Below are 27565 nucleotides of genomic sequence, written 5' to 3' on the forward strand. Positions count from 1 at the left end.
CGCCTCCAGTGTCGCCGCGCCCCCTAGCGGCCGTCGGTTGCCATGTCAACGGCGGGTGGCTGGGGCCCGGGGAGGTGGCGGCGGGGGCCGTTCTCTCCTCCCAGGACCGGAGGCCGCTCCCTCGGCGCCTCCCGCCTTCGCCTGTGGAGGGGCACTCTGAGCCAGGGAGAAAAGGGCTCTCCGCAGCAGCTGGCATGTGGGGGTAAACTGAGGCACGCGGCGAGGCGCCCCGCAGCCAGGTGTGGAGCGCGGGGCCCCACCTCCGAAGGCGGAGGAGGGGCCGCGGGCGGTGACGCGACGAGGGCGGCCGGCGGACAGCGGGCGAGCGGGCAGGCGGCGGCGGCGGCGGCGGCGGCGGCGGCGGCAGGTGCGGCCGCGGAGGGTGGGAGGGAGGAGGGAGGGGGCGGGCGGAGGGGGAGGGGAGGGTGAGGCCGGGGCACCTCCCCCTTTATAACGCGCCCCCTCCCGGGCTCTCGGGCCGCCTCCTCGTCGGCTCTTTCCGTCTCGCCCCCTCGCCCGGCCGCCCCGGGCCCGGGCCCGGCCAGGGAGCCCCCAGGCCGCGGCTCGGGGGCCACCCCCCCGCCCGCCGCCCCGCGCAGCCCGGCGGAGGCGGCGCCGTCGGAGGAGGAGGAGCAGGGCACTGCGGCTGGCCCCGGATCGGGCGCTAGAGCGGCAGCGGCTTCGGCAGCAGCGGCGGCCCGGGCCGATGCAGCGGGACGCACCGCCCCGAGCCCCAGCCCCGGCGCCCCGGCTCCCCGCGCCCCCGATCGGGGCCGCCGCCAGCAGTGGCGGCGGCGGAGGCGGGGGCAGTGGCGGCGGCGGAGGCGCCTCTGCAGCTCCGGCTCCTCCTGGCCTCCCGGGAACTACAAGTCCCAGGGGGCCTGGCGGCGGGCGGCGGGCGGAAGAGGCGGGGTCGGCGCCGCGAGGACGGAAGTGGCTGTGGAGGCGGAAGTGGCGCGGCCGCGGAGGGGCCTGGAGCACGGCGGCGGGACCCGGAGCGGGAGCGGCGGCGGCGGCGGCGGCTGGGGGCGGCGGCGGCGGCGGCGGTGCACTGGAGGCGGCCATGGCAAAGCAGTACGACTCGGTGGAGTGCCCCTTTTGTGATGAGGTGACCAAGTATGAGAAGCTCGCTAAGATCGGCCAAGGCACCTTCGGGTAAGGCTGTACCCCCGGGGGACCGGGAGCCCTGGGCCTGCAACCCTCAGGGCCGACGTCGGGATGCCCAGGGCCGGGCCCAACGTGGTCGGGAGGCCACAGAGCACCAGACGTGTCCCCTGGTCTCTCTAGGCCGCGCCGCAGCCCGCCTGGGCCTGACGGAGCCGGCTGGCTGGGAGGAGCCTGAGGCCCGTGATGGGGGGCGGGGAGGGGTTGCAGAGAGGAGCTTGTGAGGGGAGCGGGCTCTCCAAGAGAAGCCTGGGTGAAGAGTCCGAGGAAAGGAAGTAGAGGCTTGGAGAGGGACCGCGGATAGCGGGAGGATGGGGCGGGCAGAGTAGGCGAGTGCCCTGAGTACCCGGCCCAGCCCCGCCCGGGGAATCCCTTTTTTCTGCCCTCCTCCTCAGGTGGGGGAGGGGCGGGCCCAGCAGAAACGGCCTGATGAAACCTCTTGGGTCCCCCTTCTCGGCCTGCAGGGAGGTATTTAAGGCAAAGCACCGTAAGACTGGCAAAAAGGTGGCTCTGAAGAAAGTGCTGATGGAGAACGAGAAGGAGGGGGTGAGTACGGGCGGGGTGGGCGGGCCTGCCGACTCCTCTCGGCTCGGGGTTGGGTTTCCACCCTGCTTCTGCTAGGGCTCTCACGTCGGGAATCAGTGTAGGTGTGGTAGTTTGGGAGTTTCCATATTCCAGGGAATTTGACTTCGTAGTTCAATTTTTTTGTTCAAATGTTTTAGAGCCTTTGATATTTCATTTTTAGGTAAATACGGTTGGGGCCAGGAGGGGGAGCTCATGCTTGCAGAGTGCGCCTCGGTTCCTCAAGTTAGGAAGCTTTTAAACACTCTGTCCTTAGCGTTTATTTTGCGTAGCATAAAAAGAAATTCCATGCAGTGGCCTTCAAAGGGTGATTGGTACTCGGTTGTAAAGGAACAGCCCCCCCTTCCATACATCAATTTAGCTGTAGTCCAGCTTCCCAGAGACCTGATTCTTAGCAAGGAAATGTCTTTGAATAGCTGTTTTTGTTCCCACCTAGTAAGTTAAACACAGGCATAGAGCTAAATTTAAGGGTTGAAGAAACTGTGGAGCCTTCGGTGACTAGCAGTGAAGTGTTAAGTACCACTGTTTCAGTTCATCGTCTCAAAGCAGTTCCTCGAGGGTTGCGTACTACTCTTAACACGCATTTTACAGATAAGACATCTGAGACTGCTGATCTCAGAGCCTGTCACCTTACTCTCTTTCCCAACCTGTGCCCCTTAACTGTGGAGCTCTTGGCTCGATCGTGAGTCTGTAGTTCACTCGCTCACCTTTGACCACCTCCTGTCTTTCTCCCACTCAGTTCCCCATCACAGCCCTGCGGGAAATCAAGATCCTCCAGCTTCTGAAACACGAGAACGTGGTTAACTTGATTGAGATCTGTCGAACCAAAGGTAAGTTGTTTGGATCGGGTCTCCGTCTTCAGATGGGGAAAATGAGGCTTACCCGTCCCAAGGCTTTGTTTGTAAAGTTGGAAGCGGACACGCTTAAATTGCCTCTTCTTAACCCAGACCTACCGACTGTGACTGCTTTCCCGGGTCCTTTCGTCATAGCTCTTGCTGCCCCGGGGCCTGCCACAGCACCCGGCCTGGAGGAGGCACTCAGCAAATAGTTGACCAGTGAAGGAATGCACAGCCGGATACCTGAGTGTCCGTGGGTTGGAGGGGTAGAAGCTGGCTGTGGGAAGATAAGTTGCACATGGGGTTTTATACTTTCTTTTTCTCACCCCCTTGCCCGTTCTTCCCGTCTTAGCTTCCCCCTATAACCGTTGCAAGGGCAGCATATACCTAGTGTTTGACTTCTGCGAGCATGACCTTGCGGGGCTGCTGAGCAACGTCTTAGTCAAGTTCACGCTGTCCGAGATCAAGAAGGTCATGCAGATGCTGCTCAACGGCCTCTACTACATCCACAGAAACAAGGTGGGGGGCAGAGTGGGGGAAGAGACCGAGGCTGGGGTTGGCCTCCGCTCCCACTGCAGGGTGGATGTGCCTGAAGGGCCCTCGGAAACCTGATCGAGCCGTCTTGTGCTTCCTGCAGATCCTGCACAGGGACATGAAGGCGGCTAACGTGCTCATCACCCGCGACGGGGTCCTGAAGCTGGCAGACTTCGGGCTGGCCCGGGCCTTCAGCCTGGCAAAGAACAGCCAGCCCAACCGCTATACCAACCGTGTGGTGACGCTCTGGTACCGGCCCCCGGAGCTGTTGCTCGGTGAGGACTCCCGAGCGGGCAGAGGGGGGCAGGGGCTGGGCACTTACCCGGCCTCAGTCCCCCACTGCCAGGGCTTCTTGAGCCGCCGGCCCTGGGGCATTGCGTCTCAGGAGGCCCTCGGGCTCAAGGGGCCCTCCTGGTGCGCTCTTCTTCCCAGGGGAGCGGGACTACGGCCCCCCCATTGACCTCTGGGGTGCCGGGTGCATCATGGCGGAGATGTGGACCCGCAGCCCTATCATGCAGGGCAACACCGAGCAGCACCAGCTTGCCCTCATCAGCCAGCTCTGTGGCTCCATCACCCCTGAGGTGCGTGGCCAGGCTGCAGGTCCCCAGGGTCCCCGCAGGATGCAGAGATCTGGAAGTCCTCCTGGCAAGGGAGGAGTGGGGAGTGGAATGGAAGGAAAGCCCTGGAGAGGTGGCTGGTGGAGGGACAGGGCTGGTGGTCGTTAGAGCCACACGGGCAGTGTTCAGATCTCACCCCCATCGCAGTTCTGTGGCCTTGGGGAGGGCATTTGAATCCCTCACCTCAGGGCTGAGTTTTCTCCTGTGTGAGACAGCTACGCCTGTGTCGGGCTTGGTGAAAATATCGTAGGTGACTTGGGTAAAAGGGTGTGGCGCTTGGTGTGTGTCAGGGACACAGTTACTGCTGCTTTCGCTTTGGAGAGGTCCGGTTCGTCCTCCAGGGGTGGTCTGGGAGCATCTGAGAGGAGAAGTTTTAGTCCCTTCCGGTGTCCAACCAGTGGACAAAGCCACGCACCCCCCTGAATTGACGCCGTCCTCTCCCCATGCCTCCCGCCCAGGTGTGGCCAAACGTGGACAAGTACGAGCTGTTTGAGAAACTGGACCTGGTCAAGGGCCAGAAGCGGAAGGTGAAGGACAGGCTGAAGGCCTATGTGCGTGACCCCTACGCGCTGGACCTCATCGACAAGTTGCTGGTGCTGGATCCCGCACAGCGCATCGACAGCGACGACGCCCTCAACCACGACTTCTTCTGGTCTGACCCCATGCCCTCGGATCTCAAGGGCATGCTCTCCACCCACCTGACGTCCATGTTCGAGTACCTGGCGCCGCCGCGCCGGAAGGGCAGCCAGATCACCCAGCAGTCCACCAACCAGAGCCGCAATCCCGCCACCACCAACCAGACGGAGTTCGAGCGCGTGTTCTGAGGGCCGGCTGTCGGCGCTTTGCATTAGGGCAGTTTTATTTTTTCTCCTGCTGTGTGACTTGCGTTGTGGAGGTTATGGGGCATTTGAGTTTTCCCTAGTGCTTTATTTTATTTGATCCCCACCCTGGGCACTGGGAACGCCAGCTGAGTGGACTGGAGGAAAGCTTTGGCTGAAAGCCCAGGAGGGCACTGGGGCTGCCTCCTCTGGTTCCCTGGCTTTCGAGATGATGACCAGAGGGTCTCCGTTTACTTTCAGACAGGAATGGGGTGGGAGGAGAGGCACACCCCACCAGTGACTTTGTAAGCGTTCCCAGCGTGACCGGAGCAGGGGACAGGTCCCTGGCCTCTCGTCAGCCCGCCTCTCGAGATGAGAAACTTGCGTGGGGGATGGAACCAGCCTCGGGAATGGGCTGGTCTTGGCCCAGCCCTCGGAAGCACTGGGGCTGGCAAAAACTTGGTTTCTTCAATAGAAAATTTTATCGTGTTTCTTTTGTTCAGTTGTTTGGAGACATTCCTGGACACAGTTTGGTCAGTTACGATTAAAGTTGACTCTTTTTTTTTTTTTTCACCCCCCACTAAGTGGCTGTGTGCTGTGTTCTGTGTTCAGACCGCCAGCCCTTAACCCTGTGGCCAGCACGCTGGGCCTGCGCATTGAGGTTTGATTTGTCGAGTCTTGACTCTTTTCTTTATCCCCGTTCACGTTTCCGGACGTAATTGCAGAGGACTTTCGTCTTTGTTTTTCTTTTGAGTATCTTCTGGAACACTGGTTATGATGCTCCCTTAGTTCTCTCCACTCAGTGTCCGAGGAAGAGGGAAGACAGTTGCTACAGGGTCGCAGTTCCCTGGAGAGGGAACCCGGGAGGGTCCGCGATAAGCTGCATCTGCAGCAGGGATCCCATCTACTGTGGCTGACAGACACGCTCAAACTTGACTCACAGGCACAGGAGGCTGCAGAAGGCTCTTAATCAGAACGACAACCGTTAGATCTGTCACTTTGCAAAGGGCCCTCAGGCTGCTGAGTAGTGGGTGGCTTGGGAGAGGCGAGAGAGAAAGGACCAGAGCAGTTGAAGGCTCCCCAGGGGCTTGGGGAGGTGGCGGCCACCTGGATTAGGATGTGAGTGGGCAGGAGGACAGAGAACCGTGTGGCGGTTGGAGTGGCAGGCACAGGAGCTGGAATCCTTGGACGAGAAGCACGTTCTGGTGGATCTGTTTCCTGTGAGCATGAAGCTCAGGACAGACACGTTTGAGGCAAATTCTTCTACATTCTGGTCACAGGAGGAGGCCTTTTGAAGGGGGTCCCCAAAGGAAGGTCGGCAAAACCTTTTACCAGAACTGTCCGTGCAGAAATTGACCCAGATCTCAGCTTCACAAAAGGCCAGTAGAAGTAAAAAAAAAAAAAAAAAAAAAACAACAACAACAACAAAAACACCACCACTTGACTAGTACATTGAGTTCTCAGGGCTGCTGTGGGGAATCACAGACTGGGTGGTTTACAACAGAAGTGTATTCTGTCACCGTTCCAGAAGCTAGAAGTCTGAAATCCAGGTGTCAGCAGGGTTCACCGGCGAGGCTCTGCGAGAGAATGTTCCATGCCTGTCTCCTAGCATCTGGTGCCAGCCCTTGACCTTTCTTGGCCTGTACATGTATCTCTCGAGCCTCTGCCTCCCTGCCTCCACCTGCAACCGGCTCATCTTTCTTCTGTGTGCGACTGTCTCTCCGATGAGGACACCAGTCCCTGGATTTAGTATGATCTCTTCTTAACCAGCTACACGTGCAAAGACCTTTTCAAATGAGGTCCCATTCTGAGGTTCCAGGTGGACGTGAACTTCTATTCGGCTCAGCTAGGAAGGAAGCAAATCTGTTTGGAAACAACGTTGAGGTGTCCTAACGGCTATCGAGTTGGTAGGTTTTGAGTGACCCGATGAGGGAAAATTTCCGGGGCTGGTCTCATGGTTCGAGGTGTGGTTTTTTTCTCTGAAGGCTAAAAAGCTGCTCTGAAAGAGACACATGCTCTCTGACCCAGCAGTTCACAGAAGTTTCCACTGACGTACAGGGACCGTACGAATCCTCCCTACCTCTCTGATAGTTTGGTTCCTTCATTCAGCACGTATTGTCTGTGTCTTCCGAGGACCAGGCTTTTCTAGACTCAACACAGCTACAAAGCAGTGGCTTCTCCCACCTCCGTGCTACTCACATTCTAGTAGGCTCAAACTAATCTGATGGGATAAATTGTGTGGAAAACGATAAGGGGAAAAGAGTAGGGGTCAGTTGAGGGGCTCCGGGTGACACGGGAGCAGAAATCTCAAGAGAAAGGGGGTACCTGGGGTGGGGGGTGGAGAGTGGCACCAGCACCAGATCCAAGACCAGGAGGCTTTGAGAGCTTGTGCAGAGGGGGACACGTGTTTAAAACGTTGCAGTGACTTCAGGGCACCTGGGTGGCTCAGTCGGTTAAGTGGTTAAGCATCCTGACTTCGGCTCAGGTCATGGTCTCCCAATCTGTGAGTTTGAGCCCCGTGTTGGGCTCTGTACTGACAGCTCGGAGCCTGGAGCCTGCTTCGGCTTCTGTGTCTCCCTCTCTCTCTCTCTCTCTCTCTCTCTGTCCCTCCCCTGCTCGTGCTCTTTCTCAAAAACAAATAAACATTAAAAAAAAAAAAAGGTCGCAGTGACTATGTTGAGACAAACTTGGGCAGAGCTGGAAGCAGGGGGAGCGGCCGAAGCTGCTGGAATAATCCGGGCATGAGGTGGTGGGGGTTGGGCCAGGTCATTAATATAGCTGGTGGCGAGTGCGTTGATTTACAGGTGGCCGCGAGGGCAGATGTATTTTCAGGTTGGATGTGAGTGTGAATGAAGGGAGTTGAAAGTCCCAGGCTTTGCTGGAGGGACGACGAGGCTGCCATCCCTGAGACGGGAGGCCGAGGGAGGTCAGGCCAACCCACCGGTGGGTCAGCGTGGTGATATGGAGGTGACGGATGGACATCCAGTTGAGTGGGCAGGTGTCTGTCTAAAGCTAGCTCAGGGCCCCCAGAATCTGCCAGCACGGTGGTTTGTTAAGGCCCAGGGCAGGAGGGGAGAACAGAGCCCACGGCCTCCTGGGCCCTTCAGTGTTCAGACGTCCTCAGGGAATCAAGAGCAGCAACCGATGAGGTGAGAAGGGATCAGAGGAGGAGGGTGTTCTTTAAAAAAAAAAAAAAAATTTAATGTTTATTTAATTTTGAGAGAGAAGGCAGAATGTGAGTGGGGGAGGAGCAGAGAGAAAGGGAGACTCAGAATCCAAAGCAGGCTCCAGGCTCTGAGCTGTCAGCACAGAGGCCGACGCGGGGCTTGAACCCACGAGCCGTGAGATCATGACCTGAGCCGAAGTCAGGCGCTTAACCAACTGAGCCGCCCAGGTGCCCTGAAGGGAGAGGGTGTTCTGGGGAGGAGGGAGTGGTCACTTGGACAGGTACTGCTGGTGAGTCCAAACGATGGATGGGAGTGAGGGCTGACCAGGCATAGCCATGTGGGTGTCAGTGGTGGGTGGTTCAGACAAAGGCCTGCTGGGAGCAGCACGATTACGGGAGAACGAGATCTGACTGAAGAAGGATTGGGGGGCACCTGGGTGGCTTAGTCGGTTGGGCGTCTGACTCTTGATTTCGGCTCAGGTCTCATGGTCATCGCGCTGAGCGTGGAGCCTGGTTAAGATTCTGTCCCTCTGCTGGAGCTCTCCTAAAAAAAAACAAAACAAAGCAAAAAAAAAAAAAATACAACTAAGAAGGATCAGGGGTCCAACTAGTCTTGGATAGTCTAAGAGCCCTGACACTGGAGTGACCCAACAGAGACGACACACGTTGATTCTCGTCCTGTAGACAGAGGGCCATATGGCCAAGTGGACAGCGGCCACACAAGGTCTGTAACCTGAAAGGCTCTCACCCGTCCTCTGCTACCTCCTCCCAGTGTGTCCATGATGTTCAGGGCGGCCCCGTGGGGGGAAAAGCTGGGAAAAACCTCCCTGGGCTTCCGAAAATTAGAGCAGCTTTTCTCCACCTCCAACACATGTCCAGATCTGTGACTCCCAGGCCGGGGTGGAGGCCTCTAAGCAGGCTGACCGGTGCTGCCCACACTGTTGGTTGGCATTCGGGCAGCATGCGCAGGCCTGGATGGAATGCTATGCAGTTGTGAAAAAGGATGTGGACTGGACGTATGCATGCCGGGACAGAAAGATGTTCCAGAAACAACAGCTGGAAAGAGCAGGCTATAAAATATCTGTTGCCTGAAATCATTGTGTAAGAAAAATAATCACACGAAACCGTTACCTAGGGTTTTTCTGGATGGTTTTGTTCCTCGTGTTTCTCTGTTTTCTCCTATTTCCTTGATTAATAATTTTACTCATGCAGTCAAACCATATCTTAAAAAAAAGCAGGCCCTGCAGCTGCTGGCTCTGAGCTCCCCAAACACAGAACACCCCAGAGAGGAGGCCTGGACTAACCAGCCTCAAAGCCTGGTGCGCTGGACACGTCCTCCTGTCTGTGGAGGGAGATGCGTGGCCTGGCATAGAAGCTACCTGAGGGCAGGGCGTTACGGGGCATTACCCTGAGGCACCTAGAGAAGTGCCTGGCATCTGTGAGTCTCAACTACCACCGGGAGGCAGCCCGCACAAACAGGTGGTTGAAGAGGCCGTGTGGCATCCGTGAGAAAGGCCTTCACCAGCAACTTTGGGCAGGCCCTCTGTGTCACCCTGCAGGCCAGGAACTCAGTCCGTGTCCTGGCTCCTTTCTGAGCAGATGATTTGGTGAAACACAGCCTCTCCCCCTCAGCAGGCTCTGACTCCTCAGGTCAAGGGTGCCTGGGCTTCCTGCCCCTGCTCTGCGGGGATCCCAGCCTGGCAGGGCCTGAACTGTAAGGGGAGGTGGGCTGTGATGATAAGAGGCCAGATAAGGCCAGCTCTGCTCTGCAGGAAGCCCAGCCCAGGGTCTGGAAATTTCCCAAGTGCCCCCTTCCCTCAGCAACACCCCCCCCCCCCCGCGCCCACTCACCTTTAACCTTTGCTAGGTTGTTCTTTAACTAGGGAGATTCATCAGAGAGCTCCCTCCCCGGGCAGATCCCAGGACGAGAGCAGGCACCTATCAGGTAAGACCTTCCTCCCTGCACACGGGGAGGCGCGGGTCATGGGGTGGGGAGAGGGAACCCCCCCTCCCCCGACTCCCCTTCCTTTCTGTGGCCCAGCTGAACCCCGGGCGGGGCAGGCTTGGCCGAAGTGCCCCCAGCCATGAGTCACTTTGTGCCCAGCCGCGATGGGGTGTGGGAAGCCCAGGGATGAAAGGTACCAGGTCCCTGGCTGCCTCCTAACCCGGTGGCTGAGAAGGCGTGCTTGCAAGCAACCAATGGAGCAGCCGGGCCCATCGGGGAGTCTCTTCTCAGCTAACACTGCCTCCTTTCAGGTAGGAGAGCTTGCTTACCTCGGGCAAGTGGCCTGCCTCTCTAAGCTTCCATTTCTTTCTTTTGTGTAATGTATGTAAATATCTCTCGGGGCCCAAGGCCATCATCAGTCACAGCCCCAGGGGAAAACCTTGTTATCCATAAACCTTGTTCTACAGGCTTGGGGTGATCAGGGGCCCCCCTGTGGACCTCAGTTCTACCTTTTAACCCAGCTGGGGGCTCCACAGAAGCCCCCGCCCACTGTGGTCGTCGGGAGACTTGAGGAAGAGGGGAGGGTCTCCAGAGCATAACTGACGGCAGCCATGGGTGGTGCAGAGGCCCCTCAAGGGTCTTCCTGTGCTCCGGGCACTGTGGATGTGATCCATGACAGGATTTCACCTGATTCGCCTCAGGACTGCTCTGTAAGGAAGGGTTGTCCACTGCAATAATGATAGTAATAATGGTAACGCTCAGCTCATCTAGTGCTTACCATCTGCTGGGCTCTGTGCCCATGTTGTCTCCATTTTCTAGATCTGGAAGGTGTGGTTCCGAGCAGTTAAGGACTTAGCCCGTTAAGGATTTCTAACCTCTGTTCCCATGTGGAGCACTTGCTCTGTGCTCCCGGCCCAGCACCCCCTCATTGTCCCTTATCCCAGCCTTCTGAGGTGTGACACCCATTTTACAGATGAGAAAATGGGGTTCCGAGAAGGGAGGAGACTGGCCCAGGACAGCCCCCACCTTCCAGCCCTGCCCCAGAGAACCCTGGCTAGGGCTTCAGAAGTCCAAGGGAGATCAAATTTCATGTCCTGACAGGCACTAGACAAGTTGCCTGGCCTCATCAAGCCTCAGTTTCCTCTTCTGCTGAATGGGCACACAACAAGTCAGGATGTCCCTGCCTCTCAGGGTGGCAGTCTGAATTCTAGGCCAGAACGGCCAGGGCTGCTATCAGTCAGCATCCCCTGGGGCTACACACCAGGCCAGGCCACTCTTACCCAGACCCTCCCGACCGATGGAACCTTTTGCCCGGCAGCAGAGGAGGGGCAGCCCCAGATGCCAGGGTTTGAGAGCAGTAGCTCCTGAGAGGTCATCTAGGCCCCCTTCCCTTAGAGGCCAAGGACCCTAGGGAGGAGACATGACTTGCCCAGGGTCACATGGTGTGGGTGGGGAGAGAGAACTGAGGGCAGCTCCCCGGGGCTGTGGGGTATTGACATTTCACATGGCATCTCGTGGCAGTAGGGCCTCCTTCTAAAGTAAGAGTCAGCTCAAGGCTAGAGCCCCATTAATCAAATGACCAGGTCACCTCACAGAACACAGGGCAGGTGGGGGGCAGGGTCCAAGGGTGGCCTAGCGCTGGATCTGGGGCCTGGCATTACAGACCCCTGTGAATGACTAAGCTACTTTCCCTATTAGCCCTTTGTCGCCTCCCCTGAGAAATGGGTCCATGCATAAAGATCTCTGCACAGTGCTGATGTCTAGAAAGAATTCATGTTAACTATTATTTAAGGAAATCAAGTCACAGGAGCTCCTGGCTGGCTCGGTCAGGAGAGCATGCGACTCTTGATCTCAGAGTCATGAGTTTGAGCCCCATGTAGAGTTTACTTAAAGTTAAAAAAAAAAAAAAAAAAAAAAAAAAAAGCCAGGATTCCCAAGCTTGATCAGAGAGTCTAAGCAGTAGCCTCTGGGGGTGCCTGGTTGGCTCAGCGACTCTTGATCTCGGGATGGTGAGTCTGAGCCCCACGTGGGGTGTAGAGATTACTTTAAATTTCAAAAATAAATAAAATTGAAAAAACAAATCAGCAGCAGCTGGAATCAAATGGCGCTGGGACTGGGCTGAATCCTTGTTGTGCTACTTGCCAGCTGGTGAGCTTCGCAGGTGATTCTGCACTTCCGGTCCTCAGGTCCTCACCTGTCAAATGGGCTCGGCACAGCACCCGCCAAGGAGGAGAGTCTTAAATCTCACACCCCAGGGAGCAGGTGCTGAAGACAATCGCGGTTGCAGAGATAACCAGTTGAAAAAAAAAAATTCCACACACTTTTTCCCACTCTGAAAATCTCTAAAACAGCTGCCGTCAGGTCTGAGCAGGGAAGGCCTCAGCCAGCTCAAAGAGCACCCAGGCCCCTGGGGAGGAGGCCAGACTGAAACCAGTCTCTCTGTGGCCCGGCACACCGCATGGCCTCGCAGCACACACCTGGTGCTCTCAGAAGGCCCCTCTTGGCCACGAGTGGGGACCCCAGGAATATCTCAAGAACATCTGTAAAGCCATGCCCGGTCCCAGGTCAGTTCTGGCCCCTTACTGGGCCTCAGTGTCCCCAACTGCTAGACAAAAGGGCAGATGGCGAGCAGAATGCGGCAAGAAGGTGACATTTGAGCAAGAGGGATGATGGAGAGTGGGTTGTGGGAACTTTTGGAGGAAGAACGTTCTAGGCAGAGGGAACCACCAGTGCAAAGGCCCTGAGGCTTTGTCCTGCGTTTTCTGTGTGACCTTCGGCTGGCTGAGTAACCAGTCTGTGCCTCAGTTTCCCATCTGTATAATGAGAATCATCACAGTGCTCGAAAAGCTGTTGTGAGGGTCACAGGAATACCTTTAACGCTAAGGGCTCACTGGACATGGACCTTTGCAGAGGTGGGTGTGAGCCTGGTGTATCTGCGGACCACAGAGAAGGCCAGCAGGGCTGGGGGCTGCAGGTGATGGTAAGAGATGGGTAGTTCAAAAGCTTGGATTTCATCCTAAATGCAATGGGAAGCCACTGGATGGGTTTAAGCAGAAGAGAGACGAGATCTGATTTTCTTTCTTCTTCGTTTTTTTTGATGTTTGTTTATTTTTGACAGAGAGAGAGAGAGAGAGAGCGAGCATGAGCGGGGCGAGGGGCAAAGAGAGGGGGAGACACAGAATCGGAAGCAGGGCTCCAGGTTCCGAGCTGTCAGCACAGAGCCCGATGCGGGGCTCAAACTCACAGACCGCGAGATCATGACCTGAGCCGAAGTCGGATGCTCAACCGACTGAGCCACCCAGGCGCCCTTGATTTTCTTTAAAAATGACAGGATGTTGGGGCGCCTGGGTGGCGCGGTCGGTTAAGCGTCCGACTTCAGCCAGGTCACGATCTCGCGGTCCGTGAGTTCGAGCCCCGCGTCAGGCTCTGGGCTGATGGCTCAGAGCCTGGAGCCTGTTTCTGATTCTGTGTCTCCCTCTCTCTCTGCCCCTCCCCCGTTCATGCTCTGTCTCTCTCTGTCCCAAAAATAAATAAACGTTGAAAAAAAAAAAAAAATGACAGGATGCAGGGCTCCTGGGTGGCTTAGTCGGTGAAGCATCCAACTCGATTTCAGCTCAGGTCGTGATCTCATGGTTTGTGAATTCGAGCCCTGTGTCAGGCTCCGTGCCGACAGTGCAGAGCCTGCTTGGGGCACCCCCCACCTCTCTCTCTCAAAAAAAAAAAAAAAAAAATGACAGAGAATGCTTGTAGGGGTCAAGCGAGCAGCATCGAGACTATGGGGCAGACCAGCGGTGGTGGCCTGGAGGGGAGGCAGTAGCCATGGGGAGGCCGTAGGGTAGAGAGGATAGGTGTGTGGATGGCTGGGGTTTGGGGGTGAGGGAGAGGGAAACCCCACAGTGAGAGCCGCTGGCTGGATGGTGAAGCTGTGTCCCAGGCTGGGAAGCTCCAGCTGCTTTCAGGGAGGAAACAAGGGAACAAGTGTTAGGGATGGGACCGGCTTAAGACACCTGTGGTCCAGCCTGGGGGAGACGTCAGGAGGCCGCTCGTGTCTGCAGCTCAACGAAGAGGGACATTTGACAGTCAGACATCATCCCAGACCTGGGACCCTGGAGTGAGAAGCCTGAGCCCCGGGTCCTCCAACATGAAGATGCCGAAGGGGGAGGGTGCAGCGAGCAAGAAGGAAGACGCCGAACCAGGGAGGGAGGTGTCAGGGAGGCCCAGAGAGCACAGGGTTTCGGGAAGAAGGGCCTCATCACCTCGTAACCTGCCACCCAGGATGGAGGGCGATCAACATGGCACGTGGGGCTCTGGACGCAGTTCCAGTTGTTGCCACAAGGTCATTTTTAGAAGTGGAATTGTGGGATCGAAGGGAGGCCTATTTTTAAGGCCCAGGTGCCCTCCCAATAAACCGAAGTCGCAAACACCTTAGTAGCCAGAGTCAGGCTGGGGATTTGGCATGGCCACACCCCTGAGGATATGGAATTCTGTCTAAGGCAAGTTTTCTCTCCCACCCCCCCAAAATTGCAGGAAAGTGTTTTCTTGTAGGTCACAGGATGTAAATAGATATTCAGAGGTGGAAGAGTTCTTATGTTTATCTGAGGGTCAGACCCCAGAGTGGCTATCAGGCTTCTGCACAAACCTGCCAATGAGCTTGAATCTCCCTTGGTCCCTCGGAAGGGACAGCTGGATCCCTCTAGTCTAGGCTCTCGGGAGTATGGTGGCCTTTGGAGACTCTTGTCCTCAGTGAAACACCCACCCATAGATTTCCCCAGAAATTACAGGCTGGGACACAGCTCACTTCAGCTCTCACCCTACTAAGGAGGAGACAAGAGTCAGACAGGATCAGAGAGGAGGAGCAAACTGCCCAGGGCCACACAGTGCATTGACAACAGGAAGCCAGGGTCACCAGACAGGTGAGCCTCCATTTCTCCACCTGTAAAATGGGACCGATCTCTAATTCACACAATTTTCAAGAGCATGAAAAGAGATTGCAGTGTCAAGTACAGGGGTGTTTCATAAACGTTAGCTAAAAGCAACCCACTCAAAGAAAGCAAAGGAGAGGGGCACCTGGGTGGCTCAGTCAGTTGAGCATCTGACTCTTAGTCTTGGCTCAGGTCATCTCACAGTGGTGAGTTTGAGCCCCGCATTGGGCTCTGCGTTCACGGCACAGATCCTGCTTGGGATTCTTCCTCTCTCTCTGCCTTTCCCCTGCTTGTGCTCTCTCTGTCTCTCAAAATAAATAAAAACTTGAAAAAAAAAAAAAAAAAAGCAAAGGAGAAAGGTGTAGGGGAAAGGTATTTCAGGCAAAGGTAAATGTGAGCAAAAGCTTGGAGGTGGAAAACACCAAGGCCAATTCCTAAAATCCTTGCCAGCTGCAGGGATGGTGCTCTGCAATGATGGAAGAGGCGGGAGGTGGGCAGAGGCCGGGCTACAGTGATTTTATGGGCTTCATTAATCTTGAGGGCATGATGGGCCAAGAGAGGGGACAGCGACTCAGGCAGATCTGAGTTTAGAAGGTCCATCCTGGGGCCCAGCATGGGGCCTTTGCTGACCTACTGTGTGACCCCAAGCTATCTCTGTCCCTCTCTGGGCCTCAGTCTCCTGCCCCTTACAGCAGTGAGCTTGGCTCTGATCAGGGTTATCAGGGTTTGCAAATACATATCTTCCTTTGTGAGTTTCCTTCTTTACTGTCTTCTCACCTTGGACAGGGCGCTCTGCAAACAGGACTGTCATCTGTCCCCTGAACCCAGTGTCTCCAGCACCAAGCCCAGGGTTTGGCACAGAGATGAATGAGTGAATGAATGAATGAATGAATGACATCCTTTCCCTTTGGGAGGGTAGGGGTTAAAGCAGAATCCCTCTGCCCTTGCTCCCCACCCCACACACCTGCAAATCTGCCTCCAGTGGGTGGACACCCACCCACTTGCCAATTTCCTTACGCCTTCCCCCCCCCTCCCCTTTTCTGGCCAGACAATGGCTTTGTTTCTATTGTTCTTTCTGGAGAGCAAGAACGTTTTCATGCTGGCACCAAAAGGCCAACATTTGTTCTCCAGGTGTATGATGAAGATGCCTTTGATTTTCTCCTTGACACATTTCTGTTTCCTTCTGTGCACATCTGTGACTTTGAAAATAAAAAGCAATGATACAAAGGTTAGCAGCCCCTACATACAAATGGTTTTTAATTATAAGAAAAAGTGCTCAGCATCCTCCAAATGAAATAAATGCAAATAACAACTAGCTTGAGAATCCATTTTTCCACCTATGCAGTTGGCGCGGATCAAAGTTGGCTAAGGTCTGTGTTGGTGAGGAAATGGCTGGCTCACGCCCTGTGGGGGCCCCCGGGGTAGAAATGAATCCTGCCCCTTTGGAAGACAATGTGGCAATGTGTGTGGTGTCAGTTGCCAATCACCTTTGACCCAGCAATTGCATTGCGCTTCTTGGAATTCATCCGTCAGATGTGCTCACACATGGAAGAAATGATGAGGGTAAAATGTTACCCATTGCAACATTGCTTGTGATGGCAAAATATTAGAAACCTAAACGTCCATCAGTAGGAGACGGGGCCAAATCCACAGTAGTACTTGCATACCAAGAAGTGCTGCGGCAGCTTCAAGAAAAACAAATTAGCCAGTGGGGCAACTCTTCTGTACTGACACCGTCCAAAATAAGGCCCAGGATGTAAAGGCATGTGGAAAACGTACCACGCAGAGTTGTGTCTACAGTCTGCTCTCTGCAAGTATAAAATGGAAATCTGTATTTGTATTTGCTTGCAAATGTATAACCGATCTCTGGAGAGATCACAGGAAACCTAACTGGTTGCTTTTGGAGAGGGTAATTAGGATGTGGAGACCTGGCGTGAGAGGGAAGCTTTTCACCGTACAGTTTTTGTACTCCTGACTATTTGAGTGATATGATGATGTAGCATCCATCCAAAAAATCCTAGGACTTAAAAATCAAATAAAAACAGGAAAAGTTTTTTTTTTTTTTTAAGTTTATTTATTTATTTTGAGAGGAGAGAACGTGAGCAGGTGAGGGGCAGAGGGAGAAGGAGAGAATCCCAAGCAGGCTCCATGCTGCCAGCACACAGCCTGATGTAGGGCTCAAACCCACGAATTCTGAGATCCTGACCTGAGCCAAAGTCGGAGGCTCAACAGGTTGAGCCACCCGGGCGCCCCAAGATTTTTTTAAAGTAATCTCTACACCCAACATGGGATTCAAACTTGCAACCCCAAGATCAAGAGTTGCGCGCACTACAGACTAAGCCAGCCAGGGGCCCCAAAGGAGAAACATTTAAAGCTCCTTTATGATTGTGTAGAGAACATTTCATTGATGAAGAAGAAAAGGAAGAAGGAGGAGGAGGAAGAGGAAGAGGAGAAGACGACCAAGAAAGGAAAGCACCTCTTTATTTCCCATGAGGCCAGCCAGGGAGGGGGCGCCCAGCAGTGATGTGAAAAGCAGAAGTCCAGCCAATGGCAGAATCTTCCCAACATGTTATTTGTTTATTTCAAAATCAAACAATCTCTGATAAATATTTAGCCCCAATGCCTGCAGGAAAGAGGGAGGGAGGTGCTGAAATCCCTTCAGTTGTTTAAAATTCTTTGGTCTGTGGGAACTTCCCTAGAGGGCCCCATCCCCCACCTCCAAAAAGCCAAAACAAGACAAAACAAAACCCACACACCTTTCTGGGACCTTTCAGCTATAAAAAGAATCTCCGTGCTACTTTTTTCACGGTAGCAGTTGGGGCCAAGAAGGTCGTAGACAGGAAAAAGTTCTGAAAAGTCCAGGACAAATCCGCCTCACCCACAGCTAGGACAGATTACTGTCCCCGCCCCGGGTGGCTCTCCAACCCACTCTCCACACAAATCTTCCAAAGTGCAAACCTGATCTTGTCATCTTTCTTTAAAACCATTTTATTGTCCAATTTCAATCCAAATTCCTTAGGCTACAAGATCCTGCTGGATCTGGCATTCCGGAGCAACCAGGCCCGACCCAGTGGAAATGCAGTTCCCTCGGGCTAGTTCCCACCCCACCCCTGCCCTCCTCCAGCCGCTCCCCTTCCCTCTTCAGTCCTTTGCTTTTCAACACGGCGTTCCCTCCCTACGCCTGGAAACCTCTCCCCCGACCAGCTCCGCTACCTCGCGGACTCGGCCTCATCCCCAGGCCTCTGCCAGGATGCCGCTTCTTCCAGGACGCCTTCCCAGGCTGCCCAGGGACAGTAGGGGCCCCAATAGCGTAGGAGCTTGGGGTTTGGTCTATCGCCTCGCAATCGGGCTGTCAGATTCAGGAGTGCAGGGGCCAAATACCTGCAGCCTGCGGTCTCTGCTTTAAACTGCGACATTTTGGGGCTTGAATTCAATGACCTCCACACAAGTGTAAGCTAGCTCCGTCTTCCATCCGGACTCATAGTTGGTTCTGGCAGAGCACCAGGCTGAGGATTGCAGACTGGGACTATTTTGGGGGTGTGGCCGGGTGCTGGAGATTCTCAGTGCTTGCAGAGGGAGCCTGGGAAGCGTGCCCCTCACAAACAGGGGCGAAACACTCCGGCCAGCCCCGGCGCCTGCCCCTCACAAGTATGGCATCCTGCGGATTCTTATTGGTCCTGGAGGACTCCCTGGGCAGCGCTGATTGGCGAACGGCGGGGGCGAGGCGAGGCGAGGCGGGGCGGGGCGTCTCCGGCCCGGCCTAAAGTGGGGCTGCGGGCACCGGGACTATGTCGCAGGCACGCCGCCACCTGCGACCCGCTCTTTTCCTGGCGGCGGTTTCTGCGCGCGTTGCAACTACCGGGGTAGCGGCTCGGCGAGGGTTGAGCGCGTGGCCCGCGCCGCAGGAGCCCGGCATGGAGTACCAGGTATCAGGTATCGGGCGGGCCGGCGGGGGAGGGGGGGGGGGGTCGTACGACGACACGTGGGTCGGGCCTGAGTCACTGACCGGGAGCCGGGCTGTGAGGGACTCGGGGGCGGGGACAGTCTGGAGCCCGGGGGTGGGGACATGGACCAGGAAGTTGGGCCTGGTCCGCGCGGGTTCTGGGAATTCTGAGGCTGAGGTGTCCCCGCCTTAGAGAATGGGAAACGGCTCCCACTGATAGGGGAAAGAGGTCCATTGTCTCCGGAGTCCCAACTAGCAGGTGGGCGGTGGGAGGAGAAAGAGTTCGAGGAGTTCAGACTTGAGAGATCTAGGAGTTTATTTATTTATTTTGAATTGTTTATTTAAATAAACTCTACACCTAACGGGAGGCTCGAACTCATGACCCCGAGGTGAAGAGTCACATGCTCTCTAGACTGAGCCAGTCAGGCGTCCCAAGTGATCCAGGAGTTTAGATCTGGGGTTGGAGTCTCCAGGAATCAGGGCATGAAGATCCAAGTGCCTAGAATTGGAGCTCTGGCAGGCAGGAATCAGTGGCATTGGTGGAGGCAAGAATCTGGAAAGCGGAAAGTTTCCACCTGGCTCTGTTGCAGGGGTTGATTTCCACAGATCACACCTGATGCCTGCCAGGCAGATGGTAGTTTAATGGGTGTGGAGCCTGCAACCGGTTATTGAAGCCCTAAGGGGAAATAAATAGCATCTCCACTCTAACCCCCAGTGTAGACTCTCCTGAGGCTGTACCTACCCACCTTTCTGACTGGTGACTCCCCGCATACCCTGTCTTCCTTAAGGCTCCTTCTCTTCCCCACCTGGTTGCTTCAAGCAGCTCTTCTTTGGGTCAGAATGTGGAACCCCAATCCTCAGGATTGGGCATGGAAGCCTCCAGGGATTCCTGGTTCTACTTCCTCCAGTTCTAAGACCCCAGCCTTCTGTGGTTCTGCTCCTGATTCCCCTCACCCGCCCCCCCCCTCCAGTTTAGGGACCAGTATAGCAGTGGACCTCATTGGAGGGAATGAGCGCAAAGGCTCCCGTGCAAGGAGTGAGGATCCGGAAGCCCGAATTGGGAACGGGAAGCAAGGCTTCTCCCGTTCCAAGGAACCTGCCTTGCCTGACATTCCTGGGTGGGGCCGATCAGCTTCAGGCTCCCATCGCTGCCAGAGCTGGAAAGATGCCACTTCTCCCTCACACGTGCCTAACCTCTAGGCTGGGGCAACAGGGCTGGCATTGATTGGTAGGCTTAGTGTCCTGGCTTGGCCATTGATGCCCTGGGGTTCCTCTGTTTCTGTGGACCCCTGGTTAGTCTTAACCTGCTGCCTGGGGACTGTGGTTGCCAGGATGCTGTGCGCGCACTGAACACCCTGCAGACCAATGCTGGCTATCTGGAGCAGGTAAAGCGCCAGCGGGGTGACCCTCAGGCACAGCTGGAAGCCATGAAGCTGTACTTGGCACGGAGTGGGCTGCAGGTAAGGATGCGCAGGGCCCGTGACGGCCCCCTACCCCACCCCCATCCCCTTTCTAGGAGTTTTGTGGCTGAGATGGTTGTCTGTATGTCTCAGGTGGAAGACTTGGACCAGCTGAACATCATTCACGTCACTGGGACCAAGGGGAAGGTGAGGGATGGGACTCAGGGGTCGGCTATCTACTTGATGGGGTGGTAGGGTCCAGCCTGCCCAAACAAGACGTTTTCTTTCTAGGGTTCCACTTGTGCCTTTACTGAACGTATTCTCCGAAGCTATGGCCTGAAGACAGGATTCTTTAGGTACTGAGGTGTGGCGAAATTTGGGATCCCTTAGCTCTCGGCGGTGGGGGGGTGGGGGGGGCGGCTATGGAACCAGCTAGCAGGAGCTCAGCTTCCTGTCTTCTCTGCCCAGTGTGGATTTGTGCAGTAAGCATCCCATTAGCATTAGTGACCTCAGTTTAACATATTGTCCAAGTTTGTGGCAGTCTTTAATTGTCGTTGTGAAACAAATTTAGGGGAGGGGCAGGGACTTGAATATGTAAGCTAAATATGTAGCTTCATCAGGCATCTTTTTATTAACTTACATTTCATGTACAGTTTTTATTTTATTTATTAAAATATTTTTTTTCAATATTTATTTTTGAGAGACAGAGCATGACGTGGGGAGGGGCAGAGAGAGCCAGGGAGGCACAGAATCTGAAGCAGGCTCCAGGCTCCGAGCTGTCAGCACAGAGCCCCACGCGGGGCTCGAGCTCATGAACCATGAGATCATGACCTGAGCTGAAGTCGGACGCTTACCGACCGAGCCACCCAGGCGCCCCTCCGTGTACAGCTTTTAAATCACAGGGAAATCTTTATCAATTCAGACGTCTTTGCAGTAGGGAGCAGAAAACCTAGCTTGGAAGGGTATAAACGATGAGGTGGTTTGTGAAGTCCGAGGCAAGGATTCCCTTCTGCCCGGCCTGCCTCATCTGCTATTTGCCCTTGACGTAGCACCTCTTCGTGGTTGCACTCAGGCACCCAAACTCACACCTGAGGATGGGGTGTGGCCCAGAAATGGGCCCCTCCTCCCTGGGCTGCACCTGCCCCTCCTTAGCTGGTCATCTGTAAAGCAGTGGGGGTTAATGTGATGCTCGGTCGCTCAAAATTTGCTCCTTGGGTTGGGGGCACTTAAGATTTTTGCTTCCTTTTATTTTACCGGTTCCATCAAGCGACTTTCTGTAAGCGGCTTCTTTTCACAGTTCTTTGTTCAGAATAAAGAAATACAGAGAAGGACTCAGAATGTGAGAGAGGCTTGCAGGATTCAAATGGGAGCTGACAGTCTCTCTTCTAAAACAATTTTTGGGCTACAAACCCCGGCCTTTGACTTTGGCCCCCGTAGCCTCGTGGGCTGGCCTGGGGATGCAGCCTGACCACCCAGATGGGCCTTGCCCTCGAGGGCTGGAAGACGACATTGCGGGGGCAGATGTCAGCAGAGTGACTGATGGGTGTGTGGTGGGTAGAGCACAGGGAGCTGTTGGAGCCTGGAGCACATCCCTGATCAGCCGGGTGGGGGGGTCCTTTCTCCTTTTCTGGAGGACGCACCATCTCAGTCAAGGCCTGTGGAGTGAGCCGGGTGGTGGGGAGGGTGGGTGGGCTGGGCTGGAGGAACTCAAAATAGGCCAGAGGGGCTGGGGCACAGGGAACTGTTGGGATGCGGGAGAGGTGACACACAGGCCAGTGGCATCAGCCCCACCAGGGCCTGGGAGGCTGGGTGAGGAGCCTGGGACTCTGCAGGGCAGAGGGAAGTCCTAGAAGGGCTATCGGCAGGGCAGTGACATGGTCAGAGTTGGGTCTCTGAAGATGGATGGGTCTGAGGGGCTCGGGAAGGGAGTCCTGACGACTACAGGTGTCCCGGCAGCTCTCCCCACCTGGTGCAGGTGCGGGAGCGGATCCGCATCAACGGGCAGCCCATAAGCCCTGAGCTCTTCACCAAGCACTTCTGGCCCCTCTACCACCGGCTGGAGGAGACCAAGGTGCCCATGCAGGAGGGCTGGTGGGTGGGCAGGGCAGGGGTGCTGGGGAGCCCCGGAGGGTGCTGTGTGTCCCGGGACCCCACCTCCCCAGAGCACAGGTGGCAGGGCCCCAGGCCGACGTGTTCTCGTCCACAGGACAGCAGCAGCTATGTCTCCATGCCCGCCTACTTCCGCTTCCTCACGCTCATGGCCTTCCACGTCTTCCTCCAAGAGAAGGTACGTGCCCACCCCCCAGAGTCCTGTGTCTGAGGGGAACCCCAGCAGGCCGGGTGCCCCGGGTCCCTGACATGCCGTCTGGTCCTTTGTAGGTGGACCTGGCAGTGGTGGAGGTGGGCATTGGTGGCGCTTACGACTGCACCAACATCATCAGGTGAGGGCAGCTGCTTGGGGAGAAGGACGGTGGCCGTGAGCCCAGGGCCGGGGCGACACGGTCACGGCCCCCCTGTCTTCTGCAGGAAGCCTGCGGTGTGTGGCATCTCCTCTCTTGGCATCGACCACACCAGCATTCTGGGGGACACGGTGGAGGAGATCGCGTGGCAGAAAGGGGGCATCTTCAAGGTGACCAGGCAGCCCTGGGGAGGGGAGGTACATGGACGATCTGGGCCTGGCCCTCCAGGCTCAGGAAAGCGGGGCTGGGGCAGGGTAATCTGTGTCCTGACTCGGGATAAGGTCTTGGGCGTCAGTGGGGCTTTGTGTGTGACTGTAGCAAGAGCCCTGCCTCTGGCCTTAGTGTCCCCTCGAGGGGTTCCCATTGGCCCTACGGACAGAGGCTGAGTGAGCTGCCCGGGGATAGAGGCCCCTCAGCAGCTCGTCTCACCCACTCCCTCTCCTCCGCAGCGTGGCGTCCCCGCCTTCACCGTGCTCCAGCCTGACGGTCCCCTGGCCGTGCTGAGGGACCGGGCCCAGCAGATCTCAGTGAGTCCGGAGGCACTGGGGCAGGGCTGGCAGCTGACTGGGGAGGCACGTTATCCTTTTGGGCCTCAGTTTGCCCATCTGTGCAGTGAGGGGCAGCTGCTCGTCCAGCTGGAGCACATCTTGGTTCTCCAAGGAACAGGGCTTGGTGGGTTCTGGTGGATGGGGAAAGATGGAAGGGCCGACAGCGTCAAGGAGGGGAGCTCCTGGCCGAGGCAGCTGCAGCAGCACCCCCTGACCCGCGGTCGGCCATCTCCTTGGCAGTGTCCTCTCTACCTGTGCCCACCACTGGAAGCCCTGGAGGAAGGGGGGCCGCCGCTGACCCTGGGCCTGGAGGGAGAGCACCAGCGGTCCAATGCCGCCTTGGCCTTGCAGCTGGCTCGCTGCTGGCTACAGCAAAAGGACTACCGGGGTAAGTGGGCAGGCAGTGGCTGGACGGGCGGGCTCGTGGGTAGGGGACAGGTGGAGACTGCCTCTGAAGGTCCCGTGCACTCGCAGTCCCACGCAGCAGGCCCTCCCCCCTCCCTCGCTCCTCAGGCATCGGGGAGCTGAAGGTGTCCAGGCCCAGTCTCTTGCGGCAGATGCCCCTGGCGCCCGTGTTCCAGCCCACGACCCACATGCGGCATGGTGAGTTGGACCTGCCCGCCCAGCCAGGCCCCTTCAGATGTCTGTTCGAGTTTGCTGTTTTGAGAGATGGGGGCAATCGGAGGTGGTGCCCAGGACAAAGGACTCTGAAGTCAGTAAGCTTCCCTGACTTTGAGTTCATGGACTCCGAGCCTCAGTTTTCCCACCTGCCAAATGAGGTGATGATGGGACCCGCTGTGAGGTGGCATGAGTGGGGGGCTGAGGCCAGGGCCTGGTGGGTTTGGGATGTAGTGCCCTGCCAGAGACACCTGCTGTTAGTGTCCTTCTCGTCTTCATTCTCGTAAGACCATGAGGTTCCTGAATGGTGACCTTGTCTGGCTTCTTGCTTCCCCCACCCCCCCCCCCCCAAGACTTGCAGCACATAGTAGGCGCTCACAGCCGCCAAACCCTGTTAGCAGGTGATTCCAGTGTGCCCACTGTGTGCCAGGCCCCATATCAGGGCCATGACAGTCCTGCAGCTAGGCACCTCACATCCCAGCACGCTTGTTCAATGGGTTAGGGCTCTCTGCCTCCATGTAATAGGGGACTAATATATGGTAGTCCCCTCTCAGGTCTGCCTGGAAGATTCCGTTAGATGAGGCAGCCCAAGAGATGATCCTAGTGCCTGCCGCCTAACGCTGCTAAGAAGCTTCTTGGCTCATCAGCTGCCCCCCACTCTGAGCAGCGGCGGCCCTGCGGGTGGGTTGGTGTGTGCGAGGACTAGGGTGGGAGACGGCTGCCTTGCCCCCTCCAGGGCTTCGGGACACGGAGTGGCTGGGCCGGACGCAGGTGCTGCGGCGCGGGCCCCTCACCTGGTACCTGGATGGCGCGCACACCGCCAGCAGCATGCAGGCCTGCGTGCGCTGGTTCCGCCAGGCGCTGCACCGCCGCCCGAGGCCAAGCCGGTGAGCTTCGGGCAGGGGCGGGGCCTCGGGGAAGGGTGGGCGGGACCGGGCCGGTGGGGGGCGGGGCCTCAGGGGACAGGGTCAGGGTCAAGACTGGGCCAGTAGAGGGGGCAGAGGGGCGGGACTGGGGACCCTGCTGGGACTGGATCCGCGGGGGAAGTGGGGTAGTTTCTGGAGGAAGGATGGGGTGGGGCCCGCGAAGAAGCCTGGGAGGTACGTGTCTCTGACCGGCCTCCTCTCCCCTCTCCCAGCGGCTCTGAGGTGCTTGTCCTGCTTTTCAACTCCACCGGAGACCGGGATCCTGCAGCACTGCTGAAGCTGCTGCAGGTGAGGGGCCAGCCGGGGGGTGGGCGGCAGGCCGACTAGCCCACCTTCTGGCTGTCGCGTCCCCAGGGGTGCCTTCATCCCTGAGCCTCTGTTTCCTCAACTGTAAAGTGAGGCTCCCGCGAACCGAACTGAGGATCAAACGTAAAAGCACCCACACGTTCGTAGCCAAGTCTAGTCCCAGGTCACCGTCGTCGTCCTCCCGGGTCAGGCTCGCGCCCAGGGTTAGAGGAGGGACTAGGTAGTAGCCTGAGGCGTAAGCCGTGGACTCACTGGTCATGGCTCTTCAGACATTAGCATGTGACTCTGGACAAAAGTGGCATTTCACTGGGCTTCATTCAGTTTGCCTTTCCAGAAAACGGGGGTGCTACCAAGGTGACGTGCTTATTGACTTTGGTTTAAGGAATTTCCAGGTTATAGAGCAGGTAGGGGCCCTGCTCTGCTCAGGGAAACTGAGGCTGCCCTCGGCTGTCAGGGCTGAAGTGGTTCCTAGGGATCACTTCCTGTTTCACAGACCAGGAGGCTGAAGCTGTTCACCTGTTGTGCAGACAAAGCCTTTCCCCATCCTGGACTTGAGACGTGCTCAGTAGCTGGGTGATCTTAAGCAAGTGCCCCCCGCCCTGCCTCTGTTTCCCTGTCTGTACAGTGGGGTCTCGCTGCCCAGGCCACCGGCCTGCAGGGTATATTGAGATAGATGGGCCACGGAAGTGCTATGGCAGCCTGGGTGAGGGCATCTCCAGGGATGGGGACGTGTGGGGGCCTGGGGGCGGGGCCCTCTCTCGGGGCTCTGACACCAAGTTTTTCCTCTCGGCCTTCTAGCCCTGTCAGTTTGACTATGCTGTTTTCTGCCCTAACCTGACAGAGGTCTCAACTGTTGGCAATGCAGGTAAGAGGTGACAGGATGGTCCCTGAGAGTGGGCGGGGGGGCATTGCACTGCTTAAGGCCCTTAGGTGGACTCCTCTGTTGGTGACAGTGGGGGCTTCTGAATTGGAGGTCCGGGGTAGGAGCTAGATTTGGATACATTTTGGATATTGTGGCCACAGTACCGACAAAAGAATTACTGGGGAGAACCGTTTTCAAAATGCACGTTACAACCCACTGGTGGTTTGAAAATCAATTTAGTGGGTGTCAAAGCGACACTTTGTTTTAACGAAGTAGAACATGCGTGTGCCTCCTGTACAAAGAGTAGGTACTGTTTTATGAGGATTCTGTTTCAGACAGTATCCACCTAGGTGAGTACGGTGGGTCACGTTCAAAAAAAATTAGAGCAGCATAAAAAAATACAGATCCCCAGCATCCGACTGCCGGGGAGAGTTCAGGGATGTGCGTTTCTACTTATGCTGGCCCACGTGATGGACGCTGCTTTGCAGATGAAGGCAATGAGACGAGGGTGGGGAGATGTGCTCGGGGGGGGGGGGGGGGGGGGGGGGCAGAAGCCCCAGCTTTGAAGCTAAACCGCCTGGCCCTGCTTCCTCCCGGCTCTGGGACAGTGGGCAAGACACGGAACCCTTCTGCACCTTAGTTTCCTCATAGCATTGCCCGGCGCGAGGACCCGGGGTGCGCGTACAGGGCCTGGCGTTAAGCAGGCGCGCACAGCGGGTGTCCCCTGTCGCCCATCCAGACCAGCAGAACTTCATGGTGACCCTGGACCAGGTGTTGCTCCGCTGCCTTGCACACCAACAGCACTGGAGCCGCCTGGACGAGGAGCAGGCCGGCCCGGAGCCTGGTGAGCCCACATCCTCGCTGCTGGCTCCCCACCCGCCCGAGCCCCGTAGCACCAGCTCCCTCGTCTTCAGCTGCATCTCCCACGCCTTGCTGTGGATCAGTCAAGGCCGGGACCCTGTCTTTCAGCCACCCAGTCCCCCGCAGGGCCTCTTCGCCCACCCTGTGGCAGGCAGCGGGGCCGGCGTGCTCCGTGAGGCTGCCGCCATCCACGTGCTGGTCACCGGCAGCCTGCACCTGGTGGGCGGCGTCCTGAAGCTGCTGGAGCCGGCCCTGTCCCAGTAGCCCAGGCAGTGGGGGTGGAAGGGGGGGCCTCCCACACCTGCCCTGCGTCTCTCCACGAACTGCTACGTTCGGTGCCTTTTATTGTTTGCTCTTCTGATGGTCTAGACTGGCCCAGGGACCCAGGCTTTAGGCAGCAAGAGAGAGGGCTGGAGGTGGGAGGCTGAGATGGGCCATCCTCTGTCTCTGAGCCTAGGGTGCCTCTGGCCTCTTCTTCCTCCCGGCTGAGAGAGCCAGAGGGCTTCCTGGTTGTCCCGCCGTCGTGGTTAGGCCTGACCACGCAGCCCACCTCCCCTCCCACCCTGCCTGCTTCCTGGCTCAGGCTTAGCTTCTTAGGCCAGGCCTAGGGTCCTGCTGGGTGCTGGTTGATAGATTTCCTCCTCCTAGTGGCCTTCTGGGAAAGAGACGGCTCCCGCCTGGGGCCCCCTAGGGACAGAGGATGGCTGGAGACAATTAAAGCCTTTAACTTTTTTAAAAAAAGAAACGGCAAACGTTTGCCTCTTGATTTCTAGTTCCCTCAGCGCATAAATAGGGGCCTACAGGGGGTACCGGAACTGGATTGTGTAGGAGCCCACGCTGGGCTGTCTGAAATGAGCACACTGGACGGATGTCCATCGGCCGCAGACCTCCCCACAGAGCCCTTGTTACAGATGAGGGAGCCGTGGCTGGCTGAAAGCCATGGGATGCGCCCCTTAGTCCCACAGCCAGTCACGTGGCAGGTGCAGGATTTGAACCCAGAGCTGTGCCCTCCCCACCCGTTGTAGGTTTCCCACCCCTTCGCCCAGCCCAGCACTCGT

At 56.8% G+C, this 27565-nt stretch overlaps 2 protein-coding genes across 3 annotated transcripts; both read left to right on the forward strand.

The window, feature by feature from the left end:
- Nucleotides 1–1034: 1034 nt before the first annotated feature.
- CDK9 (cyclin dependent kinase 9) lies at nucleotides 1035–5135 on the forward strand. The gene is made up of 7 exons (XM_047069995.1): nucleotides 1035–1155; nucleotides 1629–1710; nucleotides 2486–2576; nucleotides 2935–3101; nucleotides 3220–3391; nucleotides 3549–3697; nucleotides 4192–5135. The coding sequence occupies exons 1-7, from the start codon at nucleotides 1064–1066 to the stop codon at nucleotides 4555–4557; spliced, it is 1119 nt and encodes a 372-aa protein (XP_046925951.1). The 5' UTR covers nucleotides 1035–1063; the 3' UTR covers nucleotides 4558–5135.
- A 3115-nt stretch (nucleotides 5136–8250) lies between these two features.
- On the forward strand, nucleotides 8251–27562 carry FPGS (folylpolyglutamate synthase). Of its 2 annotated transcripts, none has more exons than XM_047070025.1 (15): nucleotides 8251–9973; nucleotides 19859–19987; nucleotides 20081–20134; nucleotides 20219–20283; nucleotides 21884–21998; nucleotides 22134–22214; nucleotides 22307–22368; nucleotides 22454–22556; nucleotides 22836–22913; nucleotides 23175–23322; nucleotides 23448–23537; nucleotides 24289–24439; nucleotides 24691–24766; nucleotides 25583–25649; nucleotides 26386–27562. In XM_047070025.1, the coding sequence occupies exons 1-15, from the start codon at nucleotides 9827–9829 to the stop codon at nucleotides 26769–26771; spliced, it is 1752 nt and encodes a 583-aa protein (XP_046925981.1). In that variant the 5' UTR covers nucleotides 8251–9826; the 3' UTR covers nucleotides 26772–27562. The 2 variants fall into 2 exon arrangements, with proteins under 2 accessions (XP_046925981.1, XP_046925973.1); XM_047070017.1 differs by lacking the exon at nucleotides 8251–9973 and adding an exon at nucleotides 18362–18510.
- Nucleotides 27563–27565: the final 3 nt, after the last annotated feature.

The sequence above is a fragment of the Lynx rufus genome, unplaced genomic scaffold (assembly GCF_022079265.1).
Source record: "Lynx rufus isolate CCGP_SWC_20201006 ecotype Redwood Valley unplaced genomic scaffold, mLynRuf1.p SCAF_10, whole genome shotgun sequence".
Lineage (NCBI taxonomy): Eukaryota > Metazoa > Chordata > Mammalia > Carnivora > Felidae > Lynx > Lynx rufus.